The following is a 26,291-nucleotide window of genomic DNA, read 5'->3' on the forward strand; positions in this document are numbered from 1 at the left end:
TTGAATGAAGTTGCGTCAGCAGATGATCATCAAGTTGCTGGTGCGATAACGTGCACAGCTCAAGGATTTCCAGTGCTTCAAATGTCACCTTCTGATTGCTACGATGGCCCTGAAGGGTCACAGCCACGCGTCGACAGGAGTGTTTGGTGGCTGTATTGCCAAATGTGTTGATGGTTAGATCTTCTCGGCCTACAACTTCGCAGCCGAGTTCTTCAGAAACATCCCGTCTGATAAACGTGCGCTGGCTGCCAGTATCTAGCAAGAGTCTTACGAGAACATTTCTTGGTGTCCCTGATGCCCACGCTCTAGCTGTTTGGAGGAGGACAGGAGAAGAACAGGAGTTGCTGGCTGGCGCGCTAACAATGGATGTGGCGTGTTCAGGGGGCTCTTCAGGTTGCGGAGTGTACAATGGGGCTGGCAGCTGACGTGATAGTTCAAAAAGGATTGTCAAGTGATGACCACCACATGTGGAATACGACAAGCTTCTGCCTAAACGACAAACACGAGCGATGTGATTTCGCTTCCCACATTTAAAGCAACAGCGCGCTCGTGCAAGCTTGGTTCGCTTATCTTGTGTTGAAAGTGGGGCCTGGCAGTTTTGGAGTTTGTGCTCCGGGGAACCACAGAAGGGGCACGCAGTTGATCGGTAGCCTTCCGATTCCGTCGATAGCGCGAGAGTTGAAGGGTGATTTGCTGAAACTGAATCTTGAGGTGTCGTTGGCGATAGCCCTCGTCGAAAACGATAGCTTGCTTGATCTATTTGGCCATCTTCTCGGATTTCGACTTGTATCCTCAAAAACTTCATGACAATATTAGCTTGGTCTTCTGGAGCCAGGTCCGGTGTACTCGTTGAAGATGGTGGTGTGGATTCTATCAGCTTCTGATGGTAAAGGACAGCCAGGTCAGCGGGAAGGCAGCGCATGAGAACTCGATGGAGAACGACTGCGTAGCTGCTAGGTGGAACCTCCAACCCTTCAAGAGATGTTGTGCGGAAACGTATTGCGTCGTGAAGCTGACAAAGTTTTGCCACGTCGCTGGAGGTGTTAATCACAGGTAAGTTCAAAAGCTAATCAATGTGATCGTCGATTAGAATGTCATGTCGTCCAAACCGGTCCTGAAGTGTTCGTGCTGCGAGTTCGTAGTTTTGGTCGGAGAGTCGAATTCCCTCGACGGCGCGTTTAGCGTGGTCTGTTAGATACGTCATGAGATATTTGAATTTTTCTATTGGTGGGAGATCGGGGTTTGCGTGGATGGTAACATTAAAATGGTCCCAAAATCCCTGCCAATCGCGGAGGTTACCAGCAAACATGGGGACTTGCAGTTTTGGAAGGGCGACGGTCCGTGGGCTCCTTACTATTGTTGCGGTTGATGGAGGGTTGACGGAAGGTGCCTCCGGGAGCTGAGGTTGAGCGTTGGTGGCGAAAGTGTCTAGGCTGTAGTGGAGACGCGTGAGAGAGGTGCTGATCCGTAGCCGGTATTCTTCTGCAGCCTCCACTTCGTCCTCCAAGGCTTCGTCCGTGATGGCCGCGAGGATGTCGCTGTCGAGGTCTTTGAGTGCGGCTTGTTTTTGCGTGAGGTACTCAAGTGGGATTCGCAGTTGAACTTCAGTGGAATCCGGGTTCTCCAGGAGAGCGTCGATTTGGGCGAGAGTGCGAGAGACGGCGGAGCGGACAACGCCACGGGTTCTGCGGAGGCGGTCCATGGCTTCTCAAGGTGTTTCGGCACCAAATTATGTTGAGGAAAGGACCCGAGCACGTCCGTTTCGTTGGTGGCCGTTTTATTCTCTCGTGCCCCAATCCTGCCGTTCATGGTCTCGTGTTTTCCTGTCGTCTCTTTTTTCTTCAGGTAGTTGAATTCCCGTAATCTACAACAGCGGTTGCAAACAAATAATTTCTTTTGAAGAGACATCTGCACGCTGGAAACTCAATCCACCTTCGAAATTACTTACGTCTCTGCCGTGGAGGCACAAAATGTGGCGGTTGCGCCGTGTCCGCTGGTTTGTAAACGCTTTCAAATGTCCGCCACACAGTGGTGATCACTCATGTACATCGCAGTTTTGGGCGTGTGCAGTGGTCCGGCCGTTTCAAACCCCGTCTCACTTCCCCAATCCCACAATAATTTTTTTTTTCTTTTTTCAGGGTGACTGAATTGTTTGGCAAATACGGAGAAGGCAAATTTGACTGGGGTTACTCCTACCCCTACATTGTGGTTGTCAACAACCTGTCGCAGTTTGTAAGTTGACCATTCTCAAGATTCTTCTATACTTCGTTTCAGCTTAAGTCCAGACGCAGTCAATGCTACAAGCGCGAGCATCTGGCCCTGAACAGTGCTTGAACCGCACAAGCGCGTGCTTGGCAGGGATGCTGAAAGCCTAGAGTTTGCGCTTATAGCATCGGCTGCGTCTCGACTTTAGCTGAAACCAAGTATAGCCATGTGGGATGTGGGGAACTGCCGTAGGATTTGGCCAAATAGTTGTCGTTTTAAAAGTGATTAATGGCATTTCTTCCCTTTTTTTTTTTTCCCTTGGCCCAAGGTTGCAATGTACAGCTTGGTCCTCTTCTACAAAGCGTACCGCAGCGAGCTCACACCAATGTCGCCCATTCCCAAGTTTCTGTGCATCAAGGCTGTCGTCTTCTTTTCGTTCTTGTAAGTTTTCGTCCTTGGAGTATCTTCTTTCGGTACAAACTATTATTATGTTTCTAAATAGTTTGGAGTGGAAACCAATTTTTTGCAATATGAAGTCTTTCGCTATAAGTGGTTGACTGCATTTTATTCAGTTTCTTTTTTTGCCACCAACTTTACCGGACCTTTACGAGACAGTGGTAAAGCGGCCGACTGATCAAGACTGTGTAGAGAAGACTTTCAAATTACTGTAGTTGTCGCATTCTCTTTAAAGTGTTTCCGGCCGTTGTGAAAACTAAAGCAGCTGCATTAAACCTGTTTTTATTTTCGCCCATTTAGCACTTATTCCTACCGAGCTCCAAACAGCTTAGAGAACCAAATGTACCATGTGCAGTCAATTGTTGCACAATTGGAAGTTTGCTTCAGCGGAAAATCACCCTGATATTCAATTGCAATCTTAATCAAGGTCCTGTAAAGTTGCATGGTCTGGCAAGCTAAGCATGCTAAAAATAAACAGAAACAATGATTTTTTCTTAGTTTTTTATCTGGCATTTACATTTTTTTTTGTGTGTGTGTGCAGCCAATCTGTGATCATCTCACTTTTGATCTACACCGGCATTGTGTCGGCAACGTTTGTCACCCAGGGAGGTGGCGTGGGTGACGTGAACAGGGGACTTCAGGTAAACCAATCATTGTTGGCTCTGTATACTAGTCTTAAAACGACAAACCTCATTCTGCTAATTGATTTTGATTTAAAAAGAACCTCTTGCAAGACTCAGTGGCAGCCGATGGTTTGCCAAGAGGCTGAGCTTCTTCAGTCCTGAAAACGCAAAGTGTCTTAGCAAGATGTTTGCTGCTGCTCTAATGCTGCAGGTGGTTGCTTTCAAATTCTCCCTACCAGTTCTTCCTTTGAATGGTGCTAGTATTAATGGCATAATACTTTGGTTCACTATAAGTGTACACATAGCAGAAGCTACAAAAGCGAACTCCAGACCTCTAAAGTACCCACTAAGCACGCACGCGTGCTCGTGCTGTGCAGGCATTATTCGGGGCAATGTGCTCACGCTTGTAGCTTCAGCTTCACTTTCACATCAAGTGAAGCAAACTATAGCATTACTAGTGCCTTCCTATGAATGGTATTAGTGTTACCTTATTTTCTGGGCTATAGTCCATGGTCTATACATGTTTAAAAGTTGTAATTTTAGGCTCTGCGGACTATACAGGAATTTTGTTTTTCGAGGTCATACATTAAGAGATGTGACGGATTTCGTGAATAAAAAAAGTCTGTTAATGATAATTTATGTATAATACAAGCTTCTTTGTGAGCTAGGAAAGAAGACATTTGTTAAGGTGTGTCATGTATGAGAAGATTGGTTATAACAAAGTCAACGGGAATTGGAAATCACTTCGCTATATCTGGACGAATAAAAATACCCCCCCCCCCCTCCTCAATAAAAAAAAACACGGGCTGTTATGGGCACATGTTTATCAAGCCTGCAGAAAGCAGTCGAGGCTTCCTTGCATGCGCTCTCTGCAAGATCGGAGCCGCCTCTCGCCAACTGCGAGAAGCTCCGACCGAGAAAAGATCTTGCGAGCTACGTACAGGCTGTGTAGACAGCCGCAACGGCCGCCGCGGAGGACGTCGACGGTGGACGGCATTCTTTACATTTATGAACACTTCCATGAGGATGGCACGCTCTTGTTTCAAGGAGATTGCCTTCGACTTCCCCGTCGAGGTGCCGGCGGTGCCGGGACACTCCATCCTTGAGTGGCGATGACTTGCCGAATCGGTGCTTGAGCGAAGTTAGACTTCCGCGCAAAAGCCACCACACCGACCTGCCATGCCGACACGGAAGATGAAGCAAACAAAAAAGCACGCACGGCACCGAGTTTGCGCTAAAGCTTGTCTTTCGTCAGTATAGAGAGCCTATATTTAAGGGAGGGCCAATTGCTCGATCGGGGTCACGTGGCTTGTGGGCAGTGTTTGCAAAACGAGCTGCAGCATGCAATGAGTCAAAACTCGGAAGCGGTCACCTTCTGCAAACGTGTTTGCCTCTCTGCCCAGTTTCATCACCGCACCGGCCACGCGACAGTCAAATGCAGGCATACTTATTGCTCCCTCTTGTAAATCTAGGCTGTCACTGTCATCTCCACCGGTACGTTGGCACTAGCGCTCCGATTGCCTCCATCGGCATGCCACGACGGCTTCTCCGCGGGCAATGCGGTAAAGCTGCTTCCCAGATAAGGAGCGGGGAGTAGGCGACGTTGCAGAGACTGCCGCCAGCGGCCTTTCCAGCATCTTCTGTAGCCTGTTCTGGGTGGTTTCTTGGCCGCAGCAAAACTAAATAAACTTTCCGAATTTGTTTTAATTATTAAACATTTTTTTTTTTTTTTGCTAAGTCCATGGCAGCCATTCAATATCTTTTGCTAAAACAGACACAAATGCATTGAAAAGGTTCAAATGAGATTGGGAAATTGTGATCACTTACTTCGCTGTAGCCGCCATTTTGTTATAACCAGTCTCGACAGAATCTAAGCAAAACTTTTATTTTTGACCCTAAATTTGCCCCTGTGGACAATAGCCTGGAAAATATGATACTAGTACCTCTGTATGAATGGTCCTAGTATTTGGTACGTTCCTATTTACAGATGGTATTAGTATTACAGGTACCTTCTTGTGAATGGTAGTATTACTATAGCACCTTCGTCTGAATGGTGCTCGTTACATGTTCAACAAACACTAGGGTGACCAGACGTCCCGTTTTGGCCGGGATAGTCCCGTTTTTGAGGTCCGCTTCTGCCGTCCCGTTTTTTTGTCCCAATAAATAATCATGTCCCGTTTTTGCAGGAGTGCATACTTTCGAAATTGGCACCAAGGGAGTTGAAGCGAACCGAAACTGTCTACTCATTACAAGTAGTCTTGTGCGAAGAGTGAATTGTGGGTTCGAAGCGAATAGTGGTTTTGGCCAAATATTTTCGATTCGAATATGGAATAGTTTTTCCACTTCTTTCACTACCATAGCATAATGCTCAGACAAAATCCCAGCTAAACTTGTGAAGGTTGTTCCACTTGTTCATTTATAAGGCAGGTTTAATCTATCTATATTTATAAAGTGTGACCTCAGAACGTCTGATGTCTTGGGATGGCAAGTAAACGACGAATTTGACATAAAATGAATCTTATACAGACGGCCAACTACTCCCAATCGAGTGAATTTACAAATCTTGCTATATAAAATATTCTTTCTTTAATCTTGAGTGAAACAAGAATGAATCGCGCATGCTGAAAGCAGGTTGTAAAGGCATCTCTGCCACTCTTGCATATCAGTCAGTTTAATTTTGAAACTTTTACTACAATGTCGATATATACACATTCACTGATTTTCCATTTATTTTAAAACACAGCCGGCACGCGTGCACCATGCGGCTTTGAATGCTTACTTTTCTTCCAAGCACGCAATTGCGATATTCATACTTTTCCAAGGGTTTAATTGTGGCGGGTTACCCCGTTGAGTTCGCTTCTTACCGAGCACCGATGTAATGCAGAGAAGCAACACCCGCGGAGGTATTACTTCTCCGCAGTGCACCGCTGTTCGGCAAGAAGCGCACTCAACGGAGCTAACCCGCCGCAATCAAGACTTCGAAAAACGCTAATAGTGCAGTTTTTCCTGAAGCGAATATCGAATAATGTATTATTCGAAACTACTATTCGAAATTTCGAATATTCGCACAACCCTAGTTGCAATTATATTTTACAAAAATAACTGTAGGTACTTTAAAATATGAATTAAGCTATACGCACTATCCCGTGCACTCGACCGGAAATGGCTATGCGCACGACGCAAAACTTGGTGGGTCTTGTATAAAACGGATAGTTACGTAGAACTTGAGTTTGCAATAAAGAAAAAAAAAAAATAGCATAGCTTAGTGGAAAGGTTCCTGCTTCATATGCAGCGTACCCAGGTTCGATCCACAGAGAATGCTTACTTTTTTCTCTTTTTTTTTTGTCGAGCATTTGGCGATATTTAAATTTCTCTTTTACAATTAACACTGAAAAAAAAAAAGTGATTGTTGTTGAACTAAGTGGTATGCGACTCCCTTTCCGACTGCTTGGGTTGACGGCTGGACGCCGTGAAGCGTCGTGTACGGTGGGGCCAAGTGGGTTAATAGTTTTGCAATGAGCAGCCGCATACTGTGGTCGAGAAGCGGCGTGAACGCAGGCGGGGGATATTTACCCAGAGAGTAAAATTGAGTGGAATATGGTGAGTTGAAATAACAGCAGTTATTTCATCAAATTATTTCTTCCAATTTCAATCTCTGGTACCCGCCCCCCTACCCCCCCCCCCCCCCTTTGCTGGGATGTCCCATTTTCTGCCATGAAGAATATGGTCACCCTAACAAACATGCTTACTAGGCTGGCCTGGCCCACAAACGAAATGCGTCCGACAAGCGCGCAACCATAATGTAGGCGCTCAACGTGGTGTCCCCTGGGCCGGTTTGCTGATCTGGCGGCTGCGGCTGCTGCCAAGAGGGATTTTTCTGTCACGTGACCAGCTCCATGGGGACAAGGAAGTACCTAGCGTCCCTGCCTAAAGCGCGAAACACATGTACGACGGAACCTTCCGATCCGACGTGCGGACTGCCGGAATGACCTTGGGGGGAGAGGGTTTTCGTAGCATCGGAGAGCGTTGAAAACCCTCGCCTCCGACCGTCGTATTGCGCGGTCGGACGTCGGATCGGACGGTTTCGTCGTACATGTGTTTCGCGCTTAATGGCGAAGAAATCCGTATCGCTTCAAGCACAAAAGCCTAATTTTGCTCGCAGAAACTGATTGCAGGGACTTTCCTCTGGAATCCAATTGACCGCCCCTTTATACTGTAGGAGCGGCAGATAAAGTTACGGCCAGGAAGGGTAATAATGAGCCAAAATAAAGGAAAACCCACTCGAGATGAAAGCGGTGGCAGAATATTTACAGTAAACACCGTGTAAAGCGGAGTAGTGCAAGTGGATGATTTCTAAAAAGGATCACAGTTAAAAAGTAAGACACGCAAAAATACAAAAAGAAAAAAAAAAAAAGTTTGTAGCACGATTTGAACCCGGGACTTTCACGCCGTGACAATAAGTACCGGCGCTCTAACCTCTCGACCACAGTAGAAAACGCGAGACGCCGACGCTGGCGGAGGTATATAAATATTCTGCCACCGCCTTCATCTCGAGTGGGTTTTCCTTTATTTTGGCTCATTTTTACCCTTCCGGGCCGTAACTTTATCTGCCGCTCCTACAGTATAAGGGGGTGGTCAATTGGACTCCAGGTGAAAGTCCCTGCAGTCAGTTTCTGCGAGCAAAATTAGGGTTTTTGTGCTTGAAGCGATACGGATTTCTCCGCCATTTGGCAGGGACGCTAGGCACTTCCTTGTCCCCATGGAGCTGGTCACGTGAAAGAAAAATTCCTCCTGGCCGCAACCGCAGCCGCGGCCGCAAGATCAGCAAACCGGCCCTGGCAACCAGCTCGGGTGTATGGCGCCAGCCGTCACCGCAACAGTACCAGTATTGCTAGTACTTTTCGATGAATGGTAGAGCTCCATAATTTCTTTAATAATATCACCGGAGCGTCGACCGGCAGGCCGGTCAACATTGCATCACACAGCGCTGCGGTGTAATCGGTGGGAGTGAGCGAGTGCACACAAAGCTGCGATCACTCTCACCGGTAGGGCTGGACGTCGATTAAAAATTTTAACCCAATTAATCGCAACCCTTCAACTGATTAATTAATCAATGGCATTGATTTTTATAAATAATATATTAAAAAAGAATGGAACAACTCGTCTTGGCTTTGAAGACCTATTTTAATCTCTGTTACACGGCGCAAAGGACATTTAGAATTGAGGATACATATAGTTCAACGATTCAAAGACTCGCATACTTTTGCTCTAGCTCCGGAGACAAAGAAGTTTGTCCAGATTCTCCGACAGGAAGACAAGAAGTCAAGCCTTGGGCGATGCTTTCTTCTTTTTTCGGAGAAAGGGGCCTCGATGAGGAGACATTGATTGTTGTCTGCGTTTTGGCGGATGGTACTTGCTGCAGCGGCATACGGGTGCTTCGCAGGTGATACTGAAGCGAACTTACGCTTCCATTGTATGAAACCGGCTTTTTGCAGACGATGCAGTGGACTTTCTTCGAGTTAAAAACTTCACCGCTGGAGTTTACTTTAAACCCACACTTTCCAGAGAGATTGCCTTTCATACTCGTGAACTCGTCCATTTTTACGGGCTGAATACTGGAACAAGTAACCAAGGCGTTGCTAGCTTACCCGCTCGGTTTTGTGCTTGTTTGTCTTGCCTGGGCAGGATATGTAATAGACCCTAACCACGTGAAGTTTTGCGGTAGTAAAAGGATTGCGGGCCAGGCTTGTTTGTCTGGCCTCGGCAGAACTGCAATGTATATCCTCGAACATGTGACGCTTCGCAAACGCAAAAATTGAACCGTGCTCATAGCACCTGGCTGGGAACGGAAAACCGCTCGGGACAGAACGATCAGATACAATCCACGCAGCGTTTTTCTAGGGGGGGGGGAGTTACCCCTAGTTTGGGCAAGTCGTCCAGGATAGAGCCATGCATGCGTCCAGTTGACTTCTTTTTGAGTACCGACTAACCGGTTAAAAAATTTGATCGCGATTAAAGCCTTAATCGATTAATCGGAAGGTTAATCAATCAATTGCCCAGCCCTACTCACCGGTAACGTTGTAGCGCTCTGTGACCACCGACTGGTCCACCAATCACTGCTCCCGCAACGGCATAAAAAATTGCAAAGCTGCGCCAGTAAGTTCGTAGATGCATGGCTCAGCATCCTCGAGGACAACAGACGGCCGTGTCTCCGCAGGACTTCCTCATCTGCATCGAGATGTTCATCGCTTCGGTGGCCCACTACTACGCCTTCTCGCACGTGCCGTACGTTGACCCCAGCGCCCGTCCCGTGCCGTGTTGCCTCTCCTTCCTGGCCATGTGGGACGTCTCGGACGTCACGCAGGACGTCTCCGACCACATCCGCCACGTCGGTAAGTCCGCGAGGGACCGTTCTTGCCAAAGGCCTCGCAGTCAGCAATTGGTCCTCCGGTGTGAATTGTGTCATGCGTACGTTTAGGCAGTGGTACGACAGCGACGCACACATTCTCTCCTACTTTTGCCGGAACATCTACGCCTAACCGTCGGTATTGCGACGTTAGGCGACGTCGCGACGTCATTTGTTGCCAACAAATATAAATAAGGCAACAAATCTAAATAACTTGAGATGTCAATGTGTAAAGTGGAGTTGAAATTGCACTCAGGGTCTTACCGTTAGCTGAACTTGCTGCGAACGACGCGCTTGTAAAGTGCTGAATGATCGCTTTGGGGTGGCCTCGGCCTTGTACCTCGCATTTTTTTCTTTTGACTTCAGCACAGGGCCTCCCGTGTGCACAACTCTGTAGGTTGCCCCGACCCGAGGTAACCTGTAGGCTAACAGACCCCTAATCTGCAGGCTAGAAATTCAACTGGACACTTTGCTGGGAGCATCCTTCATAGCATTACTTGTTTTTAAATGCAAATCCCTAGATTTCCTTGCATCAAGGAAAGGCACGCGCGGGGAGCGACGCCGACGCACTACAGCGAATGCTGAATCGGCACTTACTTCATAATCTTTAGTAACCGGCTGCATTTTAGAGGGCACAATATCTCCATTTGCTGAAGAAGAAAAGTTCCAGGCAGCGGCAATATGGTTAGCCCGATAACAACCGGTCATGACCTGATCAGCTATATTAGGCCAGGTGGTCCCCTAATTTAGTCTGGTTGCATTCTTTTCAACGCTGACTTGTATCGGGTGCTGTGCCTGTCTTCAGTATTTTCTCCATCCCACGGGTCATCCTGCCTTAAATAAACGCTCGGAGCAAGTAAAAATTTTCTGGAAGCCTGGATGCCTTTATGTGAATGCGTTGTCCTGCATATTTAGTTGTCTTACGCCACCAATGCATTTAGGCAACATTTGATCGGATTGCTACTAGATTGCCAATAAGTAGGAAGTATGTTCACCTGACCGCCTCGGGGCTTTTCAATGAATTGTTCAACCAGTTCAATGCTTGTTTCATAAGTTACGACAAATAATGAGTAATACGGGTAGTACCGTCATTACCACAGCACTCAGAAAAGGAGTATTAACAAACAAAACATGAGGGGGCAAGCAAGCTGGTTTAAGTTCATAATAGTCTCGGGTAATTCTAAAACTATGAGGGAGTATATTCACGACATAAAAGAAATGGGCAACATTTTTTGTGAAATCTAAAGTACATTTCACAATTTTTTTTAGATGAATATATGAAAATTTAGTTTGAAACTGCGGAATTTGATTTTCATCTGTGAAATTCAGTCTTGGAACTTAAAATATTAACTTTCTAAATTTTCTAATTTCTATGTCGAAAAAGTTTGAAATGTTCCAATTTGAATCTGAAGTAAATTACAAAATGTTCAAATATTTCGAACCATCTGTCAAAAATTCAATATGTTCAAACTCAAACTTTCAAAAACCTTCACATTTTCTAATTATTCAAATTCGAACCACAGCAGGGTTCTAAAGTTCCGAACTTTTCAAATCCGAACCTTAGCGAGGTTTGAAAATTTCGAACCTGAACTTTGGAGGTTTGCAGCATACCTAGCCCCAATAGGTGTCGGCAAATATGTGAAGGCGAACGGCGTGATGGAAGCCTGCAAGGGTATGGCGATGTAAACGGCGTCTGCTGCAGGAAACGAATCCATTTTGTGGTCCAAGATTTATGGAAATCGCTTGGCAACGTTTTCGTAAGATGTCCGTAGCTTGTGTAACTTTGATATCTGGTTCCGTCTGCTAGTGCTACCATTGTGGTTAGGCCGAGCGTTTGGGGACCCATAGATTATTTGCGCAGCGAGAAGGTGCATAATAAATATAAATTATGTAATCTGCAACGACACGTCCTTGTTGCTGTTATGGCACCTGTAAGTTCAGACCCCCCTCACCCTCTTTTTTTCCTTCATAGGAGTAGGGGAATTTTGAAAGGGTTAGGGAAGATTCGGGAAAAGCCAGGGAACTGGGACAAAGCAACAGTAACCTGGCCCACGGAGTTTGAACCTCGATAGTAGTGGCGGTGTTCGATCAGGGAACACTGGTGACCCCCCTTTTGTATTTCCCCTCTTCTCTTGTGATCCAGGCAAGACCGTGAAGAACACGGTGCAACGCAAGCCAGATTATTTCACCGAGCGCAAACTCCTGCTGGGCAGTTTCTCGGACGACACTTGCGTCAACGCGGACGAGCCGACGGACTTCCTGAACGACCGGCCGTCGAGGGGCGGATACCTGAGCATCGCCGGGACGTCCAGCCGTGCCTAGCGCGTCGGTACCTGCGACAGAGTCTCCATTCGATCGAGTTTTTTACATTCCAGACGAAACAGTGGCAAAGTCGCTGGAAAAAGTAGACGAAAGACTGCTTGATAGGATCTCGAAAGTTGCGCCTGGTGGACGGCGACGCAACAGTCCAAACAAACCAAGCATTTGTGTATTGTTAAACTTGCACATTGTTTTGTTTGGCTTGTGATCCTATCACAGGGATGGTGGACGACTCCACTAGTGGCATCATCTATGTGAAAAGTTGTGAATCGTGTAGCCTGCTTCGCTGCGTACTGCTCTTTACAGTCGCCAACGATGCAGTCGGTTATCTCGGTGTGCGATCAACCTAACACACCGATAGCCGCCGAAAATTGTCCTCGGTAAGGTTGTCGTCTGCAGTGGTGCGAGATTATTTCTCGGCACCGCATGCAGACTCTGACACGCGTACGGTTGTTTGAATGTTATGCTAAAAAGTGAAAAAGAGGTAGGAAACTGTATGGATTTAATATACAAGCAGGTGTGTTAGTGGCACCATGGGTGCAAGACTTTTCTTTTAAACCAGTTATCTATGATGAAAACAGCTCAAACGACAAAGTGGAGAAACAAACATGACGAGCTGTCTTCATCATGTACGTTTACCAATTCGCTACATTATTACAGAGATATTTATTGCTGTTAGAAACCAACCTGGGAAAGCGACCCAAAGTTGATTGATGTATTGGCCAAAAGTGGCATTTGACATGTTCACTCCGAATACCGGCAAATTTAATGTTTTCTTTTGTGGTCCTCCTGTACAATTTGCATGTATATTTGCTCTTTTAACATGTTGCAGGGTTGGATGACTTGTTGCTTTATAAGCAGCTCATTGTCTGTTGCCAATGTATCCTTCCAATGTTTTACGTGGCACTTTTTACCTTTGGAAAACAATCAGTCACATTTTATCGTACACACAACCATTTTAGTTGCACAAGAGAAGTTATTACAGGCATGGGAGTTCACATCGCGGGACGATGACTGCCTTTTTGGAGTTGTTCCTAAATAATTATGATGCTTAAAGGTTACTGTTTTCAGACGGGGTAGCTGTGTTCACAGTGTTAATCCTTGCACATGCTAGCTTTTATTTTAGCTTTACATCCTTCAATGTCTCCCCTTGCCAATGTGAATATGTGGCACCAGTTCTTTTTTATGAAACACTATAATATGTTGTAACTCTTGACCCTAGTCATTCCAACAATTCATGTAATATATTTGCTATTTATTAAGTGTACGACGTAACGAGAGAATGTAACCGAGTGCCTTACGCTGTGCTTGTGCATCTATCAGATATATTGTTTGTTTCTCTTTTTAAGTAAATAGAGTTTGAAAACACTTTGATGGCTCGGCTTTTCTTTTTTTTATAATTCTAGTCATAATCATGTGCTGTTTCTGCAAAATATTACCTTGGAGATACACACAGACAAATGTTGTTGCGGTTAACATGCAAAATTTACGGGACTTGGCGGAGGCAGGGGCAACGACTTGGGACTTCAATCTTCTCGCCTCAAAGCATGTTGAGATGCTTCTCCATGACCATGTGTGGGGGTCTTAGGGTTTCGCCTTCAAGAGCTTCTGCAATGAAAAAAAAAAAAAAAGGGGGGGGGGGGGGGGGAAAGGAGGTTAGACTTGCATGAAAATTGTTGCAAGCTGTCAAATGTATGTCGGTGACTGCAGCCGCTGTGCCAATGCTTGACAGGTGGTGGGTTTGAACCCCTGCTGGGATTCGAACCTGCCACCCGGGCGTAACCGAGGATTTGGTTGCACGTCAAAAGATTTCCAGACGGTCGAAATGAATCTTCGGCCATCCGCCGGGGCGTGCCAGCCGCAGTTCGTTGACTTGGCACGCGAAACCCCCAAATTTTAATTCCCGAAAAATGAAACAGCACGCAACTGCCAAAAATAAAGCACAGCGCTTCGGCTTCCTTATGCCTCTGTTTCAAGTTCGGGACATGTGCGCAGTTTCATTTTTAAAACTTAAATGAGTGGTTGCAGGGTCAATACGAAAGAATTTTCTTAAAACCTGGAAGGATTAGTTTAAAAAAAACTCATAAACATGTTGGAGTGTACGTACCATTGTAGATGTCCTCAAACGTGATTGTTTCGTCGCCACCTTCGAGCGCGTCCAGCATTACGTTGGAGCTCGGCAAGAAAGGCAGTCTTCCCACCTGACATCGAGACGTGGAAGGCGTTGTCACTTATACGTGGGAATCCCATCGTTTTCGTTTTGCATGATTGGACGCAACAAACTGCTCTAATAAAGTCGGTATTTATCAGTACCTATTCTAAATGGGCATGACCCCAATGCATGGAAAAACTAAACTGGTGTTTCAAAGGGATGGTGAACCGAAATTTAGATTACAAAAAAAAATGCAGGAACTGTAGGTGGGAAGCTACAATCCCCACAACACTACTCGTAAGGTGACATCTCGAATCGACGGCCGTATTTTGGGGAAAAAAAGGTCGAGATTGAACGAGGCCGACGAGGCGCGTGACGTCCCAAGATATCTCGTTTCCTCCTCTCTTCGTTTCGCCCCCTCAAGGCAGCGAGGCGGAGAAGACGCGAGGTCGTTCCCTCTCCTCCTTGGAGAAACAAGACTAAAACATATCCGTCAAATGCACCTCCTTTTTTTTTAAATATATGGTCATCCGGTCGATATATCCTTGTACGAGTGATGTTTGTAGCATCCTGTTGCACGCTTTTGCCGCCGTGCTTTGTGGAATCCAGATTTCGGTTCAGCATCCCTTTAAGGGTAAGTAAAAGCATAGCTTTACAGTAAATATGCACTCTACAGTTGGGATCTTTCTCATGGTATACCTTGACTAAGACTGCTGCCATGGTTATACACTTTTGCAAACAAGGTACCAGAAATGAGACCAAAATAAACACTGAGCAGTCCGCTGAATTAGCGAAGCTCATTCCCAACCGATCAGCCGACGTTGTGCAGATGCCAGAAACTCTGGATGAATTGCAGGGAAAGGTAAAAGCATTTGTTATTTTCTTTTTAGAAAAATCACCTGTGATGCTGCCTTCCGTTCCGCCATCAATTTGATGGGACCGTGAAGTCCTTGAATTGATCTCGCCATGGCAAGCTGTATCTTGAGGTTGTTGTCCTTGTACTGGAACGAAACAAAGGATATATGAATGCATACGGCTGAACTTTTTCAATCGGGTGGCAGCTTGTGCCACCTAGCCAGTGTTTTAGCATCAGCTATGTAATATGCAAAAGAGTACAGTGAAGCTGTTGAATAGTAAGTAGTACTGTTAAAAGTTATGATCCGATTATCATGACAGGAAAACGAAGACAGTGTGTTAGCTAGTCATGAAATTAAGCACAATACATTGTGTAATGACAAGTTACAGCAGGAAGTGCTCACAAAAAAGCCCCTCAACAAACCGTGCAGTAAGAACAGGTTTGTCTTACGTTTCGTTCCGACAACTCCAATGGATGGACCGCCGAAATGTTGTTTTTCACGCTTGAAAATCTGTAGAGAAAACAAACTCTTGCATTACTTCCACTTTAAAAGAAAAAAAAAGAAAAAAGGTGTTTGGCAGATACCCTTTGAGGTGCGGAATATGACACGGTCATAGAAAATGACTAAAGGGATTGCTCACCCGTTCAGCATGACATCGTTTACGCCGTACGCTCCGTTTTCCTGCGTTGTCGGTTTGGACTGAGACGTCGTGGGTCTGAGCGGCGGAAAATCCATCTGTAGAAAAAAGATAAAAAAAGAAAACTAAGGGTCCAAGCTCAATCGTATTGTATTGTGCTGCGAGGACAGCTAGAACACGCCTGTACATCATACACAGGTATACATCATATTGTTTTGTTTCCTAAGACGGCCAACCGTCAGTCAGTACACGCCTAACCACAGGTTGTGTCGCCAAGGATTATCTGAGAATCTACAAAGCGTAATTCGTTAAGTTCAACTACGTTCACCTATTAGTCGTAAAACACAATGAGTGCTAGGACGGCACCAAAGAGACAATGATTGCGAGACGCCCGCCGGCTCGTATTTACATTTCAAGCGATTTGAGCCTTTCTGTAAACACGCTCAGCAGTTTACCGCTACCGTGATTGCGGGAGTTTACTTACAGTTATGAGAAATCAGTAACAAACCGTACCGGTGCTGCACTTCGACGCAGTGAGTGATCAAGCAGCTTTGAATCAAGATGGCTGCCAGTGCGATCCTGGCGCCGCCTGAAGTAAGTTTCGGTTTCCAAGCCGTAAACGCTCAATAGTTTCGCTTTTCAATGTTCTAAACTAGTTAACGGCTATTATCAGTATTTTATGTATAAAAATAACATTGTTATAATAAGATTGATTTAATTTTTTTAATAATTCGTGTAGCACAAGCTTCATGTGATCTGCCCGTCAAGCGGTTTATCCAGTCTGCTTACGCGAGCAAAAGCGGGCGGGCTCTCTTGTTTAATCAGCGCTCGTACCACGTGGTCAGATCCAGCACTTGCCCAATAATCTCTTCAGACCTCCTACCAGAGCACCAACGGAGGGAGCTCTAAACCGCGCAATGCTCACTTCAATTGCACCAAAGCGTTCATCAAATCGGTGGGGGGCATGAGTCTAAATTGTTTGACGCGTGTGACGTTTTTGTGTGTTTGTTGACGAGGATGACAGCATGTTCAGTGTTCCTTCAAGTATGGATTGTGATACAGTTCTACTGGACTTGCAGTGCGGACCTGCAAGAACGTGAGTTGTGTTGTCTATTTTTGTAGTCGAAATTTAATTCCTTTTAATGTACGCGTGGCGTTTGTTGGTGGAATTGGTAGTTGATCAAAACTTCAATTATTGATTAATTTTTCTATTCATTACCAGTCAGATTGCGTAAACATTGAACAGTATTTGACAGCTATTTTAATAACACGAACAGAATATATTACGTGCAGCAGACGGGGGTTCACGAGTGGACTTTTCGCGAGGAGTGGAAAAACCGGTATTTAAAAAAGTAAGAAGTAAAGGCCAACTGATCTGCTTTAAAGTAGTAACGAATAAAAGCTCTTTCAAATATTACGTGTGGGCAACAGAACTTGACCGCTTCACAGCAATGTCCACAGAGGTTGAATTGTCATGTAATGCATCCAAACATATCGTTTACATTAAACATTTTATGTATAACATAAAAAATTTGACTACGTTTTTTGTTTTTTTTTTATAAATCTGACATTGAGGTTCTGATTTCACGAATTGTCGCCAATGCGAAAGCGTGCGGCGGCTACGAACTAATTCCGTCGAGGAAGTATCCGCGACGATCTGTCGACGCGCGCCGCAAAAAATGTAGCCGACGCCCCCCTCCCTGACGTCATCATCATAGATGCGCATCAATTTTTGCGCGCTTTGCTCCTGTCAAACATTTGAGCTACTTTGTTTGCATTATTTCTTTTTCTAGTTGGTCTTTCCGCATAAAATTTCTCAAGGACATTCTCATGTGGCGCGAGAATCCAGTTTTGTGAAAGTTTCTCATTTGAGTACTTACAGTGCACCGCTAACTATATAGGGTTGTAAATGTGATCTAAGATAGCAGGGATGCTGTGCGGGCAGTCCAACCGCTCTATTTCGCCCTACACATAATTACTGTGTTTTTTCTGGTAGCCTTTTCAATACTAGAGTATTTTTGATACAATAAAAGTTCCGTGTCACTTTTTTTTTTTTTTTTTGAGTATTTGTGCGAGCAAGTTAACAGTCAAGGCGTCGCAAAAATAATCAAATGTACAGCGACAAATAAAGCGAAGGTCGAGTCATATATTTTTGCTGGTGTTTCGCCCCATTTTGTGTATGTTATTGTTTTCACGAGAATTCCAGCCCTGACTCTCCGTCGTTACTCATCATAACGGAAGGTTATTTGCTCCTTTTTATCTAAACACGACTGCATAAAAAAGAATACAAAGAAAAAATCAAAGAACGAAACGGTACGCAATTGAGATTTATTACGCAGTAATTCGGTGGGCGCATAATCCTTTAATCTATATAGTTGACGGTCGAGCAGTGACACGAGTTGCCTTTACGTCCACAGTCGCGCGTTCAGTTTATCACAGTTCGTATAGAACTGGCTTTTAGTTGAATGAGCCTCAATGTAATACCGGCTAATAAATTGAAGAAAAAAAAATTAAATTGGGTCATTGTATGGAAAGCCTAGTCTGCTTTACAAACCGCCGGAATGGACTGGGAAGACTGTAAACGCCATAGAGTCTCGAACGCTACGTTACATTTAAGTAGGGTTCCGTGTTCTCGGATAAATCCGAAAAACACTCGCCGGTAAATTTTCCGTCAAATCGGCTTTATTTGAAGAATTTGGAATTTGGAGGTTCCAACGACATAATAAAACGAAAAAAAAAAAGAAGAAAAAATGTTTTACAAATAAACTTTATATAAGAGCACAGGTTCCGTGGTCCTGAGGAGTTGCCACTTCAGTTTCCCCTTGAAATATCAAACTACGGACAAGAAAGAGGGCTGCCTTCTAGCTCGCCAAGGTCTTGCTCTATCTCGTCAAGGCCTTAAACTCTTTTTTTTTTTTTTCTAGATTGAGATTTTAGTGAACAAGAAAAAAAAAAAATCAGAATTTTGGAGAATTTGGGTATCTAACAAAAAAATGAAGTCGGATGAAAACTCGAATTTTAAACTCCCCAAAGAACACCCTCTGAATTTCGCGGGAAATTCGGAAAGTGCTTTCCTGCGTGCGCAAAAAAAAAAAAAAAAAAAAAAAAAAAAAAACAGATTGCCGTGAGGTGAAGCGGATGGATGGATGGATGAATACGGCTGAGCCCTTTGGATCGGGCGGTAGCTTACGCCACCTAGCCATTTTGTTTTACCATTTAAGCTTAGAATATTTAAATGTGAAATCTATATTCACTCCGCAGTGCAAAGAAAGTGAGGCTATGAAACCCCCTTGCCATCAGTGATTAAGAAAATACCTAGTTTTCTCTCGATTTCTGCCACCATTCACTTAATCTTTGCTTGGTAATCTCTACAGTCTTGAAATCCACTCTCCCTTCGCTGTCTCTAAAACTCAATGACTTTATTAAATCTATGTTGTCTTCGGTAGGCATAGGGTGAAGCCCTTTACAGTAGAGTATCAAGTGCTCAGCCGTCTCGTCCTCCTCTCCACAAGCAGTGCACACTGTATCAATTTCCTGGTACTTCACTCTGTATGTTCTGGTTCGCAGAACACCCGTTCTTGCCTCAAACAGCAATGAGCTTCCCCTAGAATTGTCATAAATGCTTTCTTTGGCAATAACTCTTTTGTTTAATCTATAGCTTTCCAGAGCAGTCTTTGTCTGCATTCCCTCTAGCCACCGATCTCTTTCTGTGGCCTTAACTTTCTTCTTAACTGAGACTTGCTCTTCCGTATCTTCGCTATAGCCCAAAAACCTTCCTCTTAATTTCCTAGTGCGCTGTCTCCACTTTGTGTCTACACTCCTCATGTATAAATAGCTGAAAACCTTTCGTGCCCATTGCTCCCCATCCATTAGCCTCAACCTATCCTCAAATTCTACCTTGCTCACCGCTTCCCTGCTCTCAAATGATGCCCATCCCATGTCTCCTTGTACTCCCTGGTTTGGCGTTTTGCAATGCGCCCCCAAAGCCAGTCTACCTACTCCGCGCTGTTTTATTTCTAGTTTCGCATGCACTTCGGATTTCATGCATAGCACTGCGTTTCCAAAGCGCCTCGACGACCGCAGCGCCACCGCAGCGACGTGACGTCAGAGTGACGTCAGAGACGCGTGCATGCAAAATGTTGTTTAAAAAAGGAAACAAAAAAAAACAAAAAAAGGTCTTACAGTTAAATTGATGACTTTCACATCCACGAACGCCCGAGCACTGCCGGAATATATGTTGCTCTCAGTTTGGAGATTATTATTGTCATAGGCTAGAATTAAAATTTAAAACAGCGCGAGGACACGGACAAGAACAAGAAGGTAGACGAAGAAGGCGCCTTGTTCGTCTACCTTCTTCTTCTTGTCCGTGTCCTTGCGCTGCTTTAATTTTTGATAATCAAATACCAACCAGCCCAAAGTTTTACGATAGGCTAGAAGGCTAATTAAAGAAAAAAATAAGAAAGTTAAAAAGAAAAAAGACAAGCATAAGGGCAATGGAGCACGAAACTTATTCGCTGGATTGTATGTGACCGCGCCGTAATTGTACACACTTCGGGGGTTATTAAACAATTGAAAGGTAGTTTCCTTTCCTTATGACAGCCAATAGACCCTGACTACGGACTAGAGCAACGGTTTTTACCCGCGCTGCCCGTGGGAAAAATCACGAAGCGTGAAGACAGGTCTGCCATCCTCGCAACCCGAAGCACGCCTTCGTCCACGCACGTGTCTCTACTCGGCGGCGTGCACGCCAAGTGCCGTCTTCGAGACTCGCTTGGCCGACTGCGACGCGCCCAGTCGGAAAGCGCGGAGCGTCGAGCCCTGCACCTGTCGTCGCACAGCCGGGAAGATTATGCAGAGCGGTCTCGAAGACTCCGCAAGAGTAGGAATGCCGCGAACTTTTGTCTACTCCGAGGTTCGACTGGTTCGGCAGACCTTCGAATTTTCAGTAAAGTTCGACAGAGCTATACTTACGGACAGTGCTGCCCGACTTCTGCACAAACATTTCCGATGTTTACTCAATATAAAATCAGATATATTCACTTTTAATGTTTGAATTGGTATCTTATTGCAAGACAATCAAAGGAGCTACCTTTAGACCAGTGGTTCTCAAATGGGGGTCCGGGACCTTTTGATGTCCGCGAAGGCATTCTAGGGGTCCGCGAAGCCCAGCCTCATCGGTCAAGCCCGGCGATTAAAGGTATCTTTTCTCAGATTGAGAACAAACGTTCCAGTTTTTCGGGTGAGCTTTTTCGTGTATGTGTAAAAAAGGGAAGTATACATCACAAAGTCGTTAGTTATATTATTTTTTTTAATTGTTATCATAATTAACCTATACGTTTGCCTTCCCCTCACCACGAACGGGGTCCTCCATCATCTCTGCCGATCCACAAGGGGTCCGCGAAACATCCATGGTTGAGAACCACTGCTTCAGACCAGAGCCCCTGCTGTAGACCTTCCAGGGAGAGTACCATATTGCATTTCTACCCCGCCAGGTGGCTTCAGATTTTGAACTTTCGCTCATGCGCACAAAGTCGACCCTCAGTCGAACTTCTCTCGAACTTTGTGATCCGAAATTCGAGAAAGTTCGACCCTCGTCGAACTCCAAGGCTCGGCAGGTTCGTGACATCCCTACTGAAGAGCGTACCACCAGTGCGTAACTGTTGACTCTTTCCGAGATGGGCGTCTTTGGAGATTGGAGAGGAAGAAAGATTGTGAGGGGGGCACCGGAAGTGGATGATTACTTCTTCCGGTCTGCCCTGTGCACACCCGGCGTCCTGCCGATGAGTCGAAGATTTGGTGGGGAGGGAGTTCTGGACGGGCGACCGGCTTCACGGTGTGGTTCTGACGCTCGGCTCTCGCGTGCAGACTGAACAACTGGTTGGGCTTGGCACCCCGGGTGCATCGAATGCCCGCCTTTGTTTTTGTTGAATTTTTGCGATTTGTGGATCTTCGGTTAAGCTTGCCTCCCGACGGCAGCGAACCGGGGGGTTGAGTTTCTGTTCTCCATTAACCTCTTTAAAAGCAAGTTGACGAACGAACGTTGGTCGTTCTTTTTCGTCGATTGTGAAGTTTCTAGATGCTTAAATTACTGACTTAAAAAGCCTTTAATTTTTAAACTAACACGCCGGATATCTCTATCCCAAGGAAATAGTTAAACACCTTACCAATTTAACAGTTATATTACAAAAAAATTACTTTCTTTCTTTTTTTTTTTTTTTTTTTTTTTTTTTTTTACACGCGAAGCGATGACACTAGCACGGTCACCACAAGTATTTTATGGTAAATATGTTTTTTTTTTTATGTGCATCCAGCTTACTTATCTTAGTTTTATTTATTTTTGTTGGAAGCAATAAAATCTGGCGAATTTTTTTTTTGTTTTTTTTTTGGTCGGGAACATTTTTATTTTGTTGAAAAGTATAGTCTGCCTTAGTGGAATCGAACGGCTATACTTGACATTCAGTGTGACATTAAAAAATACACAAATTGTTGATATGCAACGTGAAGAAACCAGGTAAAGGAAGAATTGCAAAATAATAATAATAATAATAATAATAATAATAATAATAATAATAATAATAATAATATTAATAATAATAATAATGGGCTTTCGTTGCATGTGAAGCAAATTAAATTTGCATTTCGTAATTCACCAAAGAAAAATGGGAAACAACAATGCGTAGGTATAGAGCGCCTGGTCTCAGCAAAACGCTCCCTCAGTTCGTCTCGCTTTAAACCTAATCGTAAAAGGAAAAAAAAAAAAAAAAAAAAAAAAAGTTTACTGAAGATACAGGCTAGTCGGGAAACTTTTAATCTAAAACCTGAAAAAAAAAAAAAAAAAAAAAACGGTAATCGCAGATTGCTTTGCAATTGTGCTGCTAGGTAAAAGTTCTTGGTTCAGCACTAGTCGCGCTAAGCGACTAGCTCTAAACCAAGTGTTTAGTGGAGCTACTGGAGTTATTGTTGAGTCAGTGTTAATTAACGTTAGAGTTGGTTACAGTGAGAGATAGTGTTAGAGCTAGTAGTGCCAACTCCACGAACTCGCGGTCACGCATTCTGTGGCTTCACATGCTCTGAAAACCTAGCCTAAAAAAAAATATTCACGTTAATAACGAACAGGACGACACATTTAGATTTTATTTCGTCTTTTCCGTTGTTTTATTTCTCCTTGTCTCAGGGTTAAGAATATGATGTCTCCTAACCTGCTGGCCTGTATACACTTGCTCCTCGGAAAACTCCTCCTGTGTCACTAGTATTCCTTTTTCTCCACAACGTGCTAAAAAAAAAAAAAAAAAGAAGAAAAACCAAATCAAACTTTAATTAAAGTTCGACTGCCCCTAAACATGCTCAATAGCTTTTAACTGATTTCGACTTTGAATTCTCTTGACGTGGATTCTTATCTTGCGAGAGAACAACAATATCCGTAATAGCCTCAGAAAGGAGATTCCGAATCCGGCGTTGTATTACGCCTGACGTGTAATGTTTGCGTGGCGCTGAAGAGACTCGCAATATGAAGTTTCTTGTCTTATCGTTGTAACCCTATCGTGCAGCAGTGCCATGTTCTCGTTCTAAATAGTCGCTCCCACCTCGCGAATATTTGCGTTGGTTTCGTGCGCGCTAGTAAGAGGGTTGCGTTGACCAACGCCCGGGAGATAGCCGCGTCCGAAAACGCCGCACTGCGAAACCTCTCAAGAGTCACTGATTAAGTAACTATGGTAACGATCGACACTAGGCCATCTTTGTGCTTGAAATCATTGTTGCCAGTTATCTTAAAATTTGTGTCTGAAATCGCAGGAGACGCAATCGGGTTCAATCGCGCGCTTCGCGACCAAGCAATGGCGACTGCCAGTGTTGCTTGATGAACTTTTGAAAAGGGTCTATTGCGCCCGCTCTACAAAGCGTCCCCCCTCCTCCAAATAAGTAAATAAGTAAAAATAAATAACATAATCAATATAAAAAATACTAAAAGTAGATGGATTGTATGTTTGTTTGTTATTTTAGCGAAAAAATAAACTATGTATCTCCGAACGCTCATTTTCCGCCCAAATGTAGCGCCATTAGCAGTCCAATCCAGCTGCCAAAGTTTAAGAACTAGCCGTTATCTCGTTTAAAAGTTAAAATGATTTTCTAAAAATTTTAACAAAAAAATAAGTTTTTTTTTTTTTTGCCCGTTTTCTGCTCCAGGTATTCGGGTGCTCCGTCGGCCGCCAATCTCCCCACGAAAAAACAAAAACAAAAAAAAACAAAACATTTCTGGTTTTTGAATTAACTCAAAGCGAGACGCACATCAGCCTCGCTGTGAGCTGGGTCAAGACCAGTAGCCCCATCGCTTTTTCCATATGTATAGATCCGCTCCCAGGAAATTCTTGACGAATGCGCCGTATAGGTGCGGTCCGTGCAACGTTTGCGCAGGTTTATGGATATTTGCAAATCCGAACGGCACGAACGAGTGCTGAATGAGGCCAGGGTTTTTTTTCGTTTTCTCGTGTGCTGGTGCTCAAATACGCGATGCTCTCCCCGACGTCGCGACTATGCATGCTTGATGGAAGTAGAGTTTCGTATGCCTGTCTCATGGGTCTCTCCAAGCGAAATTGAGTGTTCTTGTCGCTCCGGCAGATACCGTGGATTAATGTCACTATAGCGTCCTTGTAGATGTTGCCGCCCTTTCTTCCACCCGGCTGATCGGTTCGTTATTGACTTTTTTTTTTGTTGTCGTATAATAATCTTTTTGTATTTTTCAGTAATGTATCGTTAATATGGGCACCTCCGTTCCCCCGCAAAAAGAATAGTCCATAATGCGAGTTGTTCGTAATAACGAGACAAAAATGCACGTATTTTTCCAGTTTATCCCCGAAAATGGTGTTTATATAGCGGGGTATACCCATATGAGAGGGGCCTATATAAAAGAGAGAAGACTGTATAATTTTCTTGGGGGTGATCTGGGATGCGTCCGCTACGTGTTTTTAGCCAAAATTGAAACTAAACATTTTGTTTTTCAGTGCTCGTTTGTTGAATTACACGTTCCAGTTGCAGGCTGACTTAGATGTCGTCAAAGTGACCGCAAAGAACCGATCTCTCCTCCAGTGAGCGCTGTTAAGACACGCCGTGCTCTAGAAATAGAAAAAAAATAATAAAAAAATGCAGAGTAAATCGGCTTAGAAGGACGAGGGCATGAATCATAGTTTTGGTTTTTCTACGCTAGATGGCGCAAGTTACCGCCCATTATAAAGGGCCCAGCCATTAGCATCCATCCATCCACCAATTCACGTATTTTTTGGTCTAATTAGCACCGTTGCAAACATAGCTTTCATATGGCGTCATTACACCAGGCTAGTGGTCATTCTAGGTCATTCCAACTTGTTCTTGCTGAAAAAAGAAGAAAAAAAAAAAAAGAAAGAAAGATGGTTTAAACGTTTTAAATGTGCGCTGCAGAAGGTATGCGCACTCAGCAGCGAGCCCACCACAATGGCCGCTGACGTGACGTCAATGCAGGCTAGGTATTAGACGCACCCCCCCCCCCCCCCCCTTTCCCCCTATACGTCCTCTCACCGTAGCTTGGCAAACGGGAAGGCTAGGGTCCCAGTGAGCCAATCAGCGCGTTGGAATGAGACACGTGATAATATACTTAATTGAGCTCACTAGTTGCGTTCAGTGCTGTCGAAACCTGGGCTGTAGTAGAGGAAAACCGCTTTTGGTACGAATTTTGAGTGAAGGCTAGTCTTCTGAACGCTACTCGAAAAAAAGATATCGGTAAGAATTACATGAAGTTACAATTGGTTAAAAAGTATTCAATTAGATTACTTGATTACTCGAGAAGAAAAGTAATAGGCCGTTACTTAAAAAAGTAACCTGTACCTTTCCAATAACTTTAGATCTTTAAAACCGCAGATGTGTCTGCCGATTTGAAAACGGGTCTCACTATTGGACTAAAATCATGGAACTATAAACTACATTAGCCTCCTCTATACTCACAATGCCTGGCAGTTCGACGACGGAGCCATAGAGTGCCAGGTCGCAGATTTGGAGCGCGAGGATCTGATAGCAGAGAGCATTTCTCGGGGAACCTGGTATTCAGTGCACAGCTTTTAAAGCTGCGAGGACCCGAAACATGGTTTTCAAACCCGACGAGAAAAGAAGCGGTAGCACGAGCGGACATTCCATCGCTCGGGAGAAGCGTGTTTTGGCGTCTCGCCGCAGCGGGGCGCCCGTCACGTGGCTCTCCTCTTATTCGTTGTCTCCCGCTCTATCTTTTTACTTTCGGCGGCCGCGTCTCGTGGCGATCTGCCAGACCCTGTCAGTATCGAGGAGGCTATGAAACTACTTATCTTTTTATCCACCAATTTCGGTGTCCATTGTAGCAAAAGTGGTGAGGCCCACGTGGACAATAGGGGCGCTCGGGCAGCTACGAAGCTCACGTTGGTCCTACGTGGGCGAAGCGTGGGCATACCCAATATGAGCTGCGCACGGAGTGCAGCGGTGGGTCCCACCACGGATATGCGAGGGCATATCTGGGCACGTCGTGGGCATGCCCAACTTGGGCTGCCCATGCAATACCCTCCTGGGTCCCACCTCGGCTATTTGAGGGCATGGCCAATTTCGGCTGCCCACGCAACACCGCCGTGGGTCCCACCTCGGCAAT

The 26,291-nt window shown here is 44.8% G+C and overlaps 3 protein-coding genes across 5 annotated transcripts in view; 2 read left to right on the forward strand and 1 right to left on the reverse strand.

Annotated features, from left to right (window-relative positions):
- LOC8053041 (transmembrane protein 184C) overlaps positions 1-13,378 on the forward strand; it is a 25,016-nt gene extending 11,638 nt beyond the window's left edge. Inside the window, exons 5-9 of the mRNA XM_029969058.4 lie at positions 2,139-2,232; positions 2,534-2,646; positions 3,203-3,302; positions 9,502-9,676; positions 11,834-13,378. Of these exons, the coding sequence (XP_029824918.2) occupies positions 2,139-2,232; positions 2,534-2,646; positions 3,203-3,302; positions 9,502-9,676; positions 11,834-12,012 (661 nt within the window). The 3' untranslated portion in view covers positions 12,013-13,378. The remainder of the gene's footprint in view (positions 1-2,138; positions 2,233-2,533; positions 2,647-3,202; positions 3,303-9,501; positions 9,677-11,833) is intronic.
- On the reverse strand, positions 12,744-16,250 carry LOC8053053 (proteasome maturation protein). Of its 2 annotated transcripts, none has more exons than XM_029969060.4 (6): positions 16,169-16,250; positions 15,659-15,753; positions 15,468-15,528; positions 15,061-15,162; positions 14,117-14,210; positions 12,744-13,617 (listed from the first exon to the last, which is right to left on the reverse strand). In XM_029969060.4, the coding sequence occupies exons 2-6, from the start codon at positions 15,751-15,753 to the stop codon at positions 13,550-13,552; spliced, it is 420 nt and encodes a 139-aa protein (XP_029824920.2). In that variant the 5' UTR covers positions 16,169-16,250; the 3' UTR covers positions 12,744-13,549. The 2 variants fall into 2 exon arrangements, with proteins under 2 accessions (XP_029824920.2, XP_029824919.2); XM_029969059.4 differs by having other exon boundaries at positions 12,946-13,617; positions 16,140-16,232.
- Positions 16,251-16,433: 183 nt separating this feature from the next.
- The window catches only part of LOC8053039 (vascular endothelial growth factor receptor 1), a 70,070-nt gene continuing 60,212 nt past the window's right edge, over positions 16,434-26,291 (forward strand). Inside the window, exon 1 of one of the 2 annotated variants that reach the window (XM_040503400.1) lies at positions 16,434-16,751. In XM_040503400.1, coding sequence (XP_040359334.1) covers positions 16,673-16,751 — 79 coding nt within the window. In that variant the 5' untranslated portion in view covers positions 16,434-16,672. The remainder of the gene's footprint in view (positions 16,752-26,291) is intronic. The other variant, XM_040503402.1, reaches the window with a different exon arrangement.

This window comes from Ixodes scapularis, unplaced genomic scaffold, assembly GCF_016920785.2.
Source record: "Ixodes scapularis isolate PalLabHiFi unplaced genomic scaffold, ASM1692078v2 PGA_scaffold13__105_contigs__length_92229423, whole genome shotgun sequence".
NCBI classification, from domain to species: domain Eukaryota; kingdom Metazoa; phylum Arthropoda; class Arachnida; order Ixodida; family Ixodidae; genus Ixodes; species Ixodes scapularis.

What these genes read in the sequence shown, in the direction of transcription:
- LOC8053053 (XM_029969060.4), bottom strand. Translation starts at nt 15,753, where the DNA reads ATGGATTTTCCGCCGCTCAGACCCACGACGTCTCAGTCCAAACCGACA. An exon ending in AACGATGTCATGCTGAACGG is followed by an intron (nt 15,529 to 15,658) that starts GTGAGCAATCCC and finishes TTTTCTCTACAG; the next exon opens with ATTTTCAAGCGTGAAAAACA. An exon ending in TGGAGTTGTCGGAACGAAAC is followed by an intron (nt 15,163 to 15,467) that starts GTAAGACAAACC and finishes GTTTCGTTCCAG; the next exon opens with TACAAGGACAACAACCTCAA.